Genomic DNA, 14,511 nt, shown 5'->3' with positions numbered 1-14,511 from the left:
GGTTTTGTCTGCATTTGAATTTTTTTTAAAAAGTTAGATTTGATTTTTTTTCCCTTCTAGCTTTGCCATTTTCCATCCTAAATTGCTTATTTCAGGAGCATGGTTTGCTGCTAAGGCGATGCATGTGTTTCTTTGCTGTCCATCGCACTGGCTGAAGTGGTCATGTAGTGGTGCAGTGACCAGAGCCAGGCACCCAGGGGCTCTTCCCTTCCATGTGTCTTTGCTGGCTCACAAGCTGGCCACTGCTGTAGCTGGTGGTTGCCATAAACTTCTGTTTTCATATTACAGGCCTAAAACTATACCAGTGGCTTTACTTAAAAGACATTTCTAGCTTCAGCTGCCTGCTCTCTGTTTCTTGGCACCATGGTATGACTTTACTGAACCATTCTGTAAAGCAGTAACACTATGATCCAGGTGACTCCAGCAGATCAATTGTAGTTTATTGCTTAATAGAGGGGCAGGGGTTCATTAAGGTGCATATGAGTATATTGATATCATATAGAAACTTCCTAGATTTATGCTCAAAATAATCCCTGAAACCTCATGTAAACTCCTTCTCACATTTTGTTCAAAGTGTACAGAACTTTTGTTTTGTCAAACTTCCCTTACCCTTGAGTGTCAGATGCAAATGAAAGGTCTCCAGTCAGAAACAGTATGTCTGCACAAATTCGTATCATGTTTCGAGTCTGATTGTGACTTTGGTGTATCACCTGTAGGACAGATGGGTTTGTATTTGTTGTGAGTAACCATAGGTACTCAATACGAAGCTTTTTCCTAAAGACACATGGACTCTGGATGTTTTTCTTGCATCATTTGGAAGTGATGCAAAAGTCCTGTCTATTCTGAAGTACTGTTATCATCAGGTCAGTGAGTAGTCAGCCTTGAGCTGGTAGGAGCTAGCTGGAAGGAGCTTTTATGTTGTCTTTGCATTTGTTCACACTCTGACCTGTAACGCTGTTGCAGTGACAAGAGAAACGGGTTGAACCTGCTCGAAAAAAAATAAAAAAGGAAGTCTGACTTAATTCTAGATCATTCTTAGCTGCAGACTTCTAGTGCATTGAGTGTATTTCTTCAGCCTTTCTGAAGCTGAGCTCCCCGTTTAGAAAACTGGTCAAAAACTGAAAAATGAGATCAAATTTACTATGAATGGATGTGCTATGGAAATCCAGTGCATTTATCAGGCTGCCAGTTTCGATGTGGTGTGGGCAGGTATTCACAAAGAATAAATTTAAAACCAAAAAATGGGTTTAAAATGAACCATATTGAGCTGTTTGGAATCTGTAAGTCCCTTTAGGGTTTGGGGTTTTTTTTTGTTGTCTTTTCACTCAAATTTTTTAATATCTTCTTGGGCTGTGTTTAATCTAGAGTCCTGGATAGTGAAGATGGAATAGATACTTTCTTCATATGAAAAATGACTGGGCATAGAAAGGGAGAACATGAAGGTTTTAGGTTCAAAATAATTGGCATTGTTTCTAAGAACTACTTTTTTTTTATTAGTATTACTTCTAAACTTTGCCAGTAAGTATTGTAATCCCTAACTAATTAATTTTATCTTGCTGGTTTTGTGTTTTCTGAAATGTTACATACAGAGATGAAGAAAAGCAGATACCAGACTTCCTGCACTGACCTACTTCAGACCCAAAGCAGAGAAAGGAGGCAGCTGAATTTGAGAGGCTTGTTTTGGGAGCATTGTGCATACAGTTCAAGCATAATGAGTATTGACATTTAATTAGAAGTGTCACTTATAATAGGCCTTTCTGTTAGCTATGCTCTTGTTCTTGGGGGAAGGGGGAGGATCAAGGGAGGAAATTGTCAAATTGTTGAAATAGTTTATTTTTTCAAATGAAATAGACAATTGCTACAGTATTACCACACTAATTTGCTGTGTTCTGGTGTACATCCTCCAGCTTTCTCTAACAGATTGGCCACTATCCTGTATATAGTGACTGAATACTCGTTAATTATTATGTTGGAAAGAATGAAATTCTGGGAGTGGCAGAGCAAGGTGTTTCAACTTTAACTTTTGTCTCTATTAGTAATGATGTGATTATAACAGTGAAAATCTTGCTTGATATCACACAGCAGTTAAAATTTGAAACCCCATCCAAAGGAGTAGATAGAGCATAATTCAAGGAGGTCTTAATTTAAAAAGAAGTCCTTGAGTAATTTTTAAACTGAGTAATTATTAATTTAGGTGTCAAGCCCATACTGAAATCGACAACTAACCCCATGAAATCTGTATGTTCATAAAATTAGATGAATTAACAATCTCAGAAATTTATCTGAATAAATGGATAGAATATTAATTCTCTTGTTGCTGGTTCGTGAATAGGAGAAGCTGATGCTGGAGGAGAGAGGCTAAATTCAACTTCTTTTCTCTCAACCATTGAACTTTGGGCCTAGAATTTTCAGAAACTGTCAGGTTTAAGAATTAATGCTTTTTGTGTTAGGTTTGGCTCTTCATGTGGTTGAGGATCAAGGATGTGGAAAAGGAGGGTGTAAAAGTAGGTCATTCTGTGAAATGCAGGTGAGATTATGGATGTTTGGGGGGGCATGTATGTTGCTCTGTTGCTCTCAAGAGTGAAGTATTTGCAGATAGGAATTTCTTTTGCTGTTCTGTACTACTTGCATCTGTGACGGATTTAATCAAGCAGCTCTGAGTGCTTGCAGATAATAGAAGTCTTGAGGGAATGTATAAAAGCAGCTGGAGATTAGATAAATTTGTGTACAAGTTTTGCATATGAAGCATGGACACTGCTCAGGGCCAGGCTGTGAAGAAGGGTGCGGGAAGCCCTGACGGAGGAGGGGGGTGAGCTTGGGGTCTCAGAGCTATCAGCCCCATACAAATAGTTGGGCTAATAAGAGCACAGTCTGGTTACCCACCAGTGAAGAGAAGTTGCTGAGGTTTTGGAATTTTTACCTTCCTAACTTCCAGTGCCAGTGTCTCCTTGTACCCAGTGGTCTCTTTTGACAGCTCTTTGGGAAAGTAGTAGCACTGAAGGAATAGTGCTTGTAGTTACATTGTGCAGTCACTGTAACTCCCAGTTTCATCAACAGGAAAAAGGCAATATCCTTCTTTTCCAGTGAAAGTTTTAGGAAGAGTTTATTAAGTGGCCATATGGTAGCTTTACAAGAGTATATTATTTTCCCTAAGCAGAATGAACATGTTTATATATTGCAGATAATTAATAAACTCAAAAAAGAAACAAGATTTTGGTAGAGCCCAGAGTCATTAATGATGCCATTGCCTGGCTAGAAGTCTAGCTTGAACCTTTGCACCTGGTGACAACAAAGTAAAATGACCCGAAGTTTACATATCAACTTTCAAGAATTGTGGATACTTTCCATTGTTTGGCCAGCAGAAAGCAGGAAGAAATGAATGAAGTATGAATCGTTGGAACAAGTTCAAGATTGTAGTGCATGGGTTGATTCACTTACATGAAAATGCATTTCTACTCTGATTTTATTTATAAGCAACATCTTGAAGCAGTGTGCTACATCAGAATTGCTGAAAGCTTTCAAAACAATTTTTGAAAGATAAAAAATTTGAACTTTCATTTGTTGAACTGATGTGAACTTTCCTCAAAATAGTGCACAATCAACTGATGTTTAGCATTTACAAACTGGTTTTGGTTAATACAGTTAATCTAATGTTACACTAATGTTTTCAGTAAACATATATGAAGATGGGTTCTAGATAGAACTCGGTGTTTGTTTGAAATGCAGTCTATTGTATTAATCTGTTTAAACCTTGAAAATTGTACTTTTAATAAGGCTTTTTTCCTCCTAATTAGATTGTCTGGATAATTTTAGCAACCATGGGGTCTGCAATCTATTTAATGTATTGAATCTACATCATGTTATAAGGGTGTGGGTTTTCTATGAGTCTGGCCTACTTTTTTTACATCTTGTAGTAAATTAATGTACTGTGTTGGACCCAAATCAGCAGGTGGGCTACCATGGAAATACATGCCTTGTGGGTTGCTAAAATACTATCTTCTAAACAAATGGAAATCTGGCAGTGAATTAGCTTCTTAGCTGCTTTAGATTAGCCATGAAAAGTGAAATTTCTCATGTCCTTGCATGCACATGTGCATACTGTACTGTGCTAAGATGGTTGTGTATAGTACACGATGCAAACTGTCTTTAAAAGAACTCTTTACTTCAAGTCAGTGAATCTGTTGCACTCTTGGATAAATTAAATTTCAGTTAATTAGCTTCTTAACCAACTGCTTATTTATTAAGCTGCTTAAAATTGTTTAGTTTATTGTAAGCCCAAGCAAATTGTCATTTTACTGTATACATTTACATAAAAGAATAGAGGATGCCGAAATTCACTTGTGAAGCTTCTGTATGCTCTTTAATGCCCTAACCAAGCCAGTATTGCAGGAATGTTCTGCCCTTTGATAGGGAACACTCCCTAGAATTGCTTCATCCCTTGAAACCTGAGCTCGGGCAGGAAATGTACAACTTATTCCCTCCACAGACGTGAGTTAAGTGAAGTTTCATTGCACAAGTTCTGTCCTTCTCCAGTTGCTGTAGCACCATGTGCCTTGGATTGTGAATTCAAGTGTCTAAATATTACATGCTTAGCAGAAGATGCTGAAAAATTATAAGCAAAAACCTTCTTCATATGCAAAGATTAATCTGATTTATATACAATTTTAAGTAATCCACTTGCATATATAGGAAGACTGTCCATGATGTAGATATGCACACACAGTAGTACTTTGCTTAAGTCAACCTGCTGTTTAAACCAGTACTCAAACTTTTTTTGGTTGAATCTCACCTTTTGCCTTTACTCCTACTTCATTTGGGGCTGCAGATTTTACTTTTGAGATTGAAGTCAGTCCTTTATTTGTTACATACTAACTTTAACTATAACATATTTTCATTGCAGAAGTTTGGAACCAGCGTAGCTGCATTTTTGTCAGTATTGTCATTTTATATATCAGTATTTGCTGGGAAATCAGATAGTTGTGATTTACAGCCTCATAAGCAATAGCTAGACATTTCACTATTTTGCTAGTATGTTTTCAAAATGTATAGCAAGAATGGCAATACCTGGTCAGGAGAGTCTGTGTTCTTGGTAGATGTATTTCCAGAAGAAAGGAGGAGTAAAGAACATATGGATACAGTTCGGGGCCAATTACTTTGTAAAACAAGTGTGTCACTGTAAGACCAGTAATTGCAGAGTCTGTCAGTGCTTAACAACTGTGTCCTTTTTGTATGTACATATGCTGATAGAGGATTAAATATGGGTTGTGACATATGATGGGCCACAAAGCAGTTACATTGAATAGCCCTGGCGGATCTTAGGATGAGTATTTTTGAGAGGGCATGTGATGGTGAAGGCATTTTAACATAATGCCTACGTACTTCCATAGTTTGCTGATGTGGGGAGAGAGTAACATTGAATGTGATTTGCAGGAAATAGTCTGTCTTTTGTCATCTTTCTATTAGTTTCATGGCTGTTATAGTTTAATTTTGTAGAAGTATTCCAAGATTTCAGTTATTGTACTTGGTTGTAAAACTGTATTCTGTAGTTGCAAAAGCTTCTTGGTTTCATGGAAGAAACTTGCCTACTGCAAGATGGCTGTTCAGGCTATGACATATTGTATGTGGGACATGGAATATAATGTTTCATTGCCTCACCTGAAAGTTCAAAACATGGTTTCCTAAGTCCATGAAGACAACATTCAGCAATGACTGGTGTCCAGAATGGTGTGAGTATGAGTTCCACACCAGGAAGATGCTAAATTCCAGACTGTGGAATGGCATGTGAGAAATAATCTTTATGCGTGTATCCTACTAATCCCTTCCTTCCTTAAAGTGAGTGAGAAGGCATTGCCCTTCAGGTCTGTGAGCTAGATGAACTGTTGTTCTGGCCCAATATAGCTGGTTCTGTTGCCTTAGCGAACTCGTAATACAGCACCTTCTTTCTTGAATTTGAGCATTTCATTTATGTACACGGAGGAAGACCTGAAGCACTGTCTGTGACTATGCAATGGTTTTGGTTGGAGTAAGATCATCTATGTTACAGCAAGAGCCTTGCTGGGTCTGCAGGTTATGTCTGTCAAAGGACATGGTGAATGGTTGCTTGGCATTTTGAGGATCACTAAGGGCAGATTTTCTCTTTGCTCACTCTTACGAATTTGTTGCTCTGAAACCTATAAGTTTTCTGTCTAGTTTAAGGCAGTGATGAGGAAGGAAGAAATACTGTCAGTCTTAACCAGCAAAAAAGACAAAAATAGGGGAGATAACAGGAGGCAAAGGGGAGATTTGCTTTCTTCCCTTAAAGCATGATGGTTTCTGTCCTTTAACAAGTCATCTTTAGTTTTTCTGCTACAAAATTGTGGATTGTTGAGTTAGACCCTACTAGCTCACTATCAAATGTTTTTATGACGACTGCAATACTTGGAAGCTAAACAGACTTACTTTATGCGTTGGTGTTTGTATTCATGGAAAGGACTCTGAAGATAACCCTCACTGTGTCTTGGTTGATTTGTCACTTACTCAAATCCTTGTAAATATGCCTGTCAAAGGGTTGTTTCTGTGGTATGGATAAACTGTTTTAATCAAATTGCTTGCTTTTCTGAAACCTTTGATTCAGCTCACAGGCAAATACCACTCTAAAGTCTTGGCTATAGTTATTGGTTGTGTAACTGCACTGATAAAGATGCTGATCTTTATGCCGTTATGGCTAGTAAGGCGATTGATTTTTAGATTATGTCTAAGTGACAAAATATTGTTTGTGAAATGTTATGTTGTTGACTCCGGATCACTGATACGGAGGTTCAGTTGCTGTTGTTCTCTGTTAAAGGTTTGCTTCTGCCTTTTATTTTTGAGACTTGTAGAAGGCTTAGCGGAAGCAGCCTCTTCACGAGGGCTTGTCAGACGTGTATTTTCTTGTTGGGCTTTACTTTGGAGATTTGATGTTTGCGACACAATTTTTCATTATTTAATCATTAAGAGAAATTAATGAGTTTAGCTTGCAGCTGGTGGGTTTATTTGGTATCTTTATCCTTTCTCAGTTTGTCATGTTAGTTTAGCAAAACAAAAATAAACTTGCTGTAATTCTACATGAGTACAGCATTGCAGTTCTGAAGCCAGAGTGACTGAGTAGCCAAAAAAAAAAAAAAAAAAAAAGCTGTCTGCTAAGGAAGCAAGTACTTTTTAATCTGAAAATACTGTTTAAGTCAAAACTGAAACATTGTGCAAGGATGGATTACCATCCAAAAGATTTTTTTTTTATCTGATATGTGTGGTCATACTGGAAGAGCTGAAGAAATACTCTAGAAAAGCAAAATACCTCAGTGATTTTCAGGGCAGTTGCTCAGGAGGTTGTTTGCAGGTGGTGGGAAGAAGATTGAACTGCAAAGTCACAGCCCATCCTGATATAGGTGGCTTGGATCTTGGTCTTCCACTTTCCTACAAGGGCCTAAATATCTAACCTATCTACTGTTTAGGAGGGGATTATCTTTTACTTGTTACCCCTATTCATTTGTGTATATTGGAGCACAGATATCTCTTATGATCTAGGCAAGCTGTCTAATCACTGCTGGGATGTTTGCTGTCCTCTTTTAAATTCTCCTCTTTTTTTATCATGGTACACACCCACCACCACCCCAAAAAAATAGGAAACAAACATGTAAATGTGTTGGAAGTCTTCATATTTTTTTGCAGAATAAGGAAAACCAAACATTTTCTATTCAGTTTTGAGAATACCTGTTTTCTTTTACTACTTTTTAAGGCATTTTAATTTTCCTTTGCAATATATTCTCTATTTAAGTTATGAAACTTTCTGTTTGCTTATGCTCGTGTCAAAGGATGTAGAAATAGTTCACTGAGTGTGTAATTAAGTGAATCACAGGCCCTGATCTTGTGAGGTGCTTAAGAAAGTAACTAGTATTGTTGGATAGGGCTAATAAGCATCAGGTGTGCACATAAGTACTTTGCTGGATTGGAGTTGCATGATAATCGTTAGAATCTTAGTTTTGAAATGTGAAAGTCACGTTTTAATTCCTGTGTTTTATTTATCAGCACTTAGCACAGGTTGTAGACTTGTTTTGGTCACGGTTCCTTATTTGAAGAACAAGAATTGCTTGTGCTTCCAAACTAGATATATAAATCCAATCCACTTAACCTATACAGAAGATTCAGTAGTTGGACAAACCTTTAACTATTCATGTTTTAATTAAAAAAAAAAAAAAAAGCAAAAACATTAGCATTGTTTTATTACTGTGTATTCTTATGTCTAATGATTATACAGTGAATGCACAGGCTTTGCAGAGTAATGCATCAAAGTCTTCATGTATAATATTTGCTGTTTTTTTCATGCTTTTCCTCTATAAAGCTTTTTGGTGTAAGTGTGGGGGTTTTTTTCTGTTCTGCACTGAAATTAATTACTTAATTGTCTCTAATATTGGGAGCCTAGTAGCCATGATACCCAGCAGTTATGATGCTTTTTGAAGTGAAAAGCTATTCTGAATCTTTAAAAAAAAACCAAAACCCAAACCCACAAAGCAACCTTAAAATAGGGAGGGAGTGGACAATGGGCATAAAGTAAAGGATTGAGTATTTTGGAATAAGGTTGTGTTGTAATTTGTAAGACATTGTTTCGTTATTGGATACAATGAATTTAGTACTCATTTTTCTTTTGTCTGTAATGGAGTTTTTTATCAATGGACTTGCTGTGTGTTGACCTTTCTTTGAAGTATGACATTCTTGCATTTGCATTTCTTGATCTTTTTAAATTTTGTTTTGCCTAAAGACCCTGTGTGGACAGTAATGACCGCACGTTTCCGATTGCCTGCTGGCAGAACCTACAATGTACGAGCATCTGAGCTGGCACGAGACAGGCAGCATACAGAGGTGGTCTGCAACGTTCTTCTCCTGGATAACACTGTACAAGCTTTCAGAGTTAATGTAAGTAATTTGCTTATTGAAAATCAGTATCACCGAGCTTACTTTCCTTTGCTGGATTCATGTGGCTAGAGTTTGATTTTTCAAAATAGTGTTAAGTACAGAATAGAAGGGAAAGTTATGTTCAGATAGGCATGCTTGTACATGTACATACTATGTCACTGTGAACTTAGTCATTCTGGCATTCTCTACAGTACTAACACATCTTCATTTCAAGATCAAATAAACCAGGCATTATTTAGTCCATGAAGAGAATTCCTAGAAATAAAGTTGTGTAGTGGAAATGGAGGACAGTTTTGCCACTGAGTTGAAGGAGAAGCAAGCCTTTTTTTTTTTTTCCATTCTGTTTTTTGCATTTTGAGCATGAGTAGGGTGTAATGGTAACTCTTCTCATGATTGTGTAATGTAATTGTCATGTTCTATTGCATGTATGGTTCTATTTGGTTACAGCTATACTCTTAAAGTATCTTTTCGCTTTTTACTTTTCTCAGATTATATTCTTGTTCTGTCATTTCTCTCACTTAAACTCACCACCTTCTAATGTACTAATGAGGATAACAAGAAAGAAAATAGGAAGCTGGTTACTGAATGCTAAGGACTGTTACCAAGAAAAGTGAATAACTTTTACATATGAACCTGGAAGTTAAATAGGTTATTCATCAGGTTTTCTTATCTGTGATCCTTGATAAGGAGTTAAAGTGAAAACGTTTGTGATTTTGTGCATATGTTCACACAAGTGCAACCATTTATTTTGACTTCTTGAGGAAAAAAACCCTCACAAACAACAGGTAAGGTCCTCACAAGAAAACATTAAAACATCTAAAGTGATCCCCGTGAGAACCAGAACTCAACAAGAAAGAATCTGTGGGATGTCCTGAGGCAGGAGAACTCAGCTTTTACTTTATAAGCTACAGAATTGATGACTTATGTGGAGAAAGGTTGAATCATATGATTGTGAAAGTTACAGGTGGCATGATTATTAAAGTTTTTCAAGAGAAAATTAAGCTTTAGTGAATGGACTGAAGGGGTAGCTCAATATCAAATCAAGCTGTAGGACTGCCCATCGTTGGGGTAGACCTGATGGCCCGATGCCAGCGTGGAGCCTGAGGCATTCTACATGGGAAGTGAGGGAGAAACTGAAGCAGTGCTCAAATCTATTTGAAAAAGTTTGGACTATGTAAAAAAGTTCTAATGCTCAGTAATTATATTGAATTCTGATATTCAGTGTTGAGTGATGATATTGATATATTTGAATCTTTTAGGGAAGATTTGTAAGAGTGATTGCAATTCTCTGTTCTGTTATCAGGTGGTTAGAGCCTGCGTAGCTTAGAGCTGCCTATCAGAGAAGTAGAATCTCTGTTATCTAGCAAAAACTTGCAAGGATTCAGCGTCAAGTGGCTTAAGATTTAGAGGTGTTCTTGGTGGTTATTTGTTTTAGACATTTCAATCAAGATAGAAGGCTTTAAGATGTTCTCTTAAGGCATTCTTGTTGTTCATTCAGGAGCTATTTAACTTTTGGGGACTTCTGAGTAGTTAAAAATGGGAATTTTGAATGATGGAGCTGGGGGAGGGATGACCTAAGACTTTAATTTGTCAACATAAAGCCTCGTTTTCTTTCGGGGGTAATTTGTCCCATATCCATATGTTAGAGAATGCTAGTGCCTTTCTAAAGTAGATCACCACTTATAAATTCACAAATATCTATTCTGTTTCTCCCAGGAAGAACTAATGTAATATGTTCTTGCCACCTCCTTAGTGTACTAAATGTTTTAGTTGCATGGATCATACTTTACTGCTTATACAGATCAGCCTGCAAGTTTGTCTACTAAAACTCAGTTCAGGGAATAAAAAGTTCATTGGTACTCAACGTTTTGATCTCAGGTCTTAGCCTCAATCCGTTTTTCAAAAATAGGGAGTAATAAAGTATTCAATCATAGCAAATGTATGCTAGGCTACACAATACCAGATTTTCAGGGTTTATAGCTATGTTTTACTTTATTGTGGTTGACACAATACTTGGCAATAAATATTTATGGAATTCTTTTCAAAATAGGAAGAATAAAGATAACATCAAATAAATAAGCAAGATTTCTTTCTCCTGGTGATTGCTATAGGTATTCTGTATGGTAATCATTGTAAAGCTTAATCATCTGGAATATGCAGTGCTGTATTAATAAAAATGTACTCAAATGCTATTTCTTCTCCAACAGCAAAGTGCTGATCACAGACAATGTCTCTTGGTAATTTATGTGACATGTTCTAAGTTCACATTTCAACAAGCCTTTTCCATTGATCTGCAAAATAGGCATTCTTAGTGCTAAGCCTTACCTTGTATGGAGCGTAACAGATCAAATCAAATAATCCCTGTGGATTGTAGCCAGGTTATTTTGGTTGCAGGCAGAAGAATTAGTTGGCACTAACCTGTACATATTTTTGAAGAGTAGAAATCCTTTTTATAGAATGCACTGCTTAACACATAAAGAACTACTCTGACCCTGAAAAACATACTTCATAAAATGTGTAGCTGGAAGAAGTGAGGCTGACTTGAGTTAACAACATGGTCAGGATGATTTACATTACTGTAAACCTGCTTTTCAAAGATCAGATTGCTTTAATTGGATTTAATTAATTGTTTAAATACTTCAAATTGTATCTTTCCCATGCAGGCTGACTTAATTGTATTTCATGAAAGCCAGTACATAGGTATGGAGATCACACTAAACTTGAGAGAAAATTAAGACAAGGTAGATGGGATGAGTTGTTCTGTGAGCAAGGCTCTAGTGGGTTAGTGGTCATGGACAGATGTTTCAATTTAGAGCCTTCATTGTCTCAGAATTCTCCTCAAATTTAATGAATTTACACTCTAATGGAAGTAAAATCTAAAAATGTGTAAAAAACCCACAAACAAACAAAAAAACCCCACACCAACAGAAACCCCACTTTTAGAAGTGAAAATTTTCAATAATCTTCAGCATTATTTAGTTGCTTCAATTTTTTTTTGACCAAAAAAATAATAGCCTGCTTGGAAACCTTTTGAAATCAAGATAATTTTTTTGCAAAGCTAACGTAAGATGTAGAATAGAAGGAGACAGTAGTGCAGTTCTGGCTGTTTGGGGATGTGCTTATTTTAGTTGCAACACAAGTATTGCATTGAGCTGCGAGAAGAGAAGTTTTGTCATCAGTGAAGGAGCAGGACAGTCCCCCACAGACCTGTGAGCAGCAGAGCTGTCTGACCCCCTCCAGGAAAGCCCAGGGCCCGTCATTCCACTCCTCTGTAATCAGTAGTCCAAATCTGTTTGGACTGACACAGCAACAATATCTCCTGGTGTTTCCTGTAGATGCAGCCAGTTCTGTAGGCCAGCAACACAACCCAAATGTCAGTAATGTAAATTGGAAAGATGGTAGTTGTTAAGCAGGCATTAAACCTATGTAATGGCAGATGTTTTCAAACAGGGGCGTTGGTAAACAGCTAACAATCATTTTGCGATTAGAAATTAATGTGTGTATATATCTAGTGGTACTAGATGATAGATATTCATAAAGTGCAGTTAATATATTGATATCTAGTGTTGATGTCAAATTGTTCTGAAAGGTCAAAATTTGTTAGACATTTTAATGTTTATCTGTACAAATAAAGCAAGTTTCTTTTTATGCTAATCCGCATTTATTGGTTTTGCTTTTTATTTTAGAAAAGCAAAAGTAGAAAGCTGTTATCATACTTTCTATAATTTATAGCAGCTATTCAATGGTTATGATAGTATTACAAATATTTTGGACCTCTCACAGCAAGCAGGATTGTGACCTTCACCTGCTCTGGCAAGCTGCAACATCATGATATAATATCAGAGATGGGTTAGACTGAGGTCTGGTTATACTAGATGCTTATCTTTATCTTGCACTGAGAGTAAAACATTGTGATCAAAACAAATGCTTCATGTTGAAACTAGTCTTCTCTTACTAAATTTGCTGCTTTATTGCAGGAGAAATACCTTCCTTGCAGTCGTGAAATGACATTCTGTATTACTGAATTCAGTCTGATCAGCAAGTTCCAAGCTTTTTTGTTAGGAAATGTCTATTCAGATATTTAAGAAACAGTATAAATTCTAAGGTTTGGATTGGAAAAAAGCTACAGAATTGATATCTGCATGTTATTTGAAGAAGTAACATGTCAGCTGCAGTAAATGTAAGCCTAAACCTGGGTTCCAGATGTCTCCCAATTTCTAATAGTTACTATCATAAGTTCTTAGTTTGAGTTCTGATTTAAATCTACATGGGGAAAAAAGCCAAAAAGAAATTAGCATTGCTGTGTAATTTTAAAATTAGTTTTATTTGCTGAAAAAATTGTACTGATTACTGATTTATTTCAAAATATATCAAAACCTCCTAATTTAGTAAAAATGAAAGTGACTATTTTTGGATTGTATATAAAAATTGTCTTATGCATTTATGCTGTTATATATTTATGATGCTAAGGTCTGGGGGGTTTTTTTGCTTGTTTTTAGTTAATTGAAAGTAAATTTTTCAGTAGTGAACTTTTTAACAATGGTATTCCTGCTGGCAGTTCATTTTGTTAAACATCAAGAAATTTTCTCTGTATTATTTTTTTTAAAAAAAAAGATCTTCTTTTCAAGTAAATACAGCAATTCTTAGATCACTTTAATTTAGCCAGATCTATATGGGACCTGAATATATACATTATGTATTTTCAGTTTAAATGCACAGAGCTATGGTTATGATTGGCCTGCTGGGATCATTTCAAGCATAATTTGTTGATAACTATTTTCTAATTTTTTTAATTATTACCAAATAAATTATCAAGTTTTGTAGAGTCTTTAGACCCCAATAAATGGCTTTGACAGTTTACTCAACTTCAGTGTAATTTCAGCTGAACCAAAAAAAAGTTTTAATAGGATGCTCTTAGATGTTAACAAATGTCTGAATGTAACTTGTAGATTTTTCTTGTATATGGAAATTAATTACATTCTTGCAACCTTCTTTTGACCTTTTAGTTACATACTTCTTTTTTAATGACTGTAAAAGTAAACTGTTGTATAATCTCTATGAAAAGTGAGGTCATTTGGGAGCAGAACATCAGGTTTTTTGTTTTAAAACTTCAGAAATATCTTATGGCCTGCAGTAGACAAGGTAAGATGTATCAAATCCACTGTAGCATCATTAATACTTGTCATCTGGAAGATTATCAGAAGCTTGCTTGGTTCCAGAGAAGTAGAAAATCTGGGTAGACAATGTATCAGTCATCTCTTTCATAAATTTTTTTTTTGTTTGACAGTTGTTCTTGCAGATTTTTTTCCTCATCTTTTGTACTTCGAGAAGCTATGACACTTTAACTTCTTTGGGACACTCCCTTCAGGTTTCACCAAATGCATTTATTGAGTCCTGTCATAATGGCACACTCAACGTTTCAGTTACTGTGTTGTCAGTATTTTCAGGTTAGGCGAAAAATTGCTATGTACTAACAACTACAGATTCATTTGATATCATTTTGAGGGTAAAATTTGTCCCTGTAGTAGAAATCAAGTTTGTTCACTTGTCTCTGCAAAGCAATGTTGCTGCTGTTCAGTTAAT

General features: G+C 36.2%; 1 protein-coding gene across 5 annotated transcripts in view; it reads left to right on the top strand.

The window, feature by feature from the left end:
- Positions 1-14,511, top strand: part of PTPN4 (protein tyrosine phosphatase non-receptor type 4) — a 114,579-nt gene that overhangs the window by 33,431 nt on the left and 66,637 nt on the right. For all 5 annotated transcript variants that reach the window (XR_012633957.1, XM_074910791.1, XM_074910790.1 and 2 more), the window contains exon 2: positions 8,774-8,928. Coding sequence is in view for 4 of the 5 variants with exons in the window: in XM_074910791.1 (XP_074766892.1) it covers positions 8,791-8,928 (138 nt within the window). In the remaining variant the exon portion in view is untranslated. The remainder of the gene's footprint in view (positions 1-8,773; positions 8,929-14,511) is intronic.

This window comes from Athene noctua, chromosome 7 (assembly GCF_965140245.1).
Source record: "Athene noctua chromosome 7, bAthNoc1.hap1.1, whole genome shotgun sequence".
Classification (NCBI taxonomy): domain Eukaryota; kingdom Metazoa; phylum Chordata; class Aves; order Strigiformes; family Strigidae; genus Athene; species Athene noctua.
Note: the sequence above shows the minus strand (reverse complement) of the source record. Positions and strands in the feature narration are given on the sequence as shown.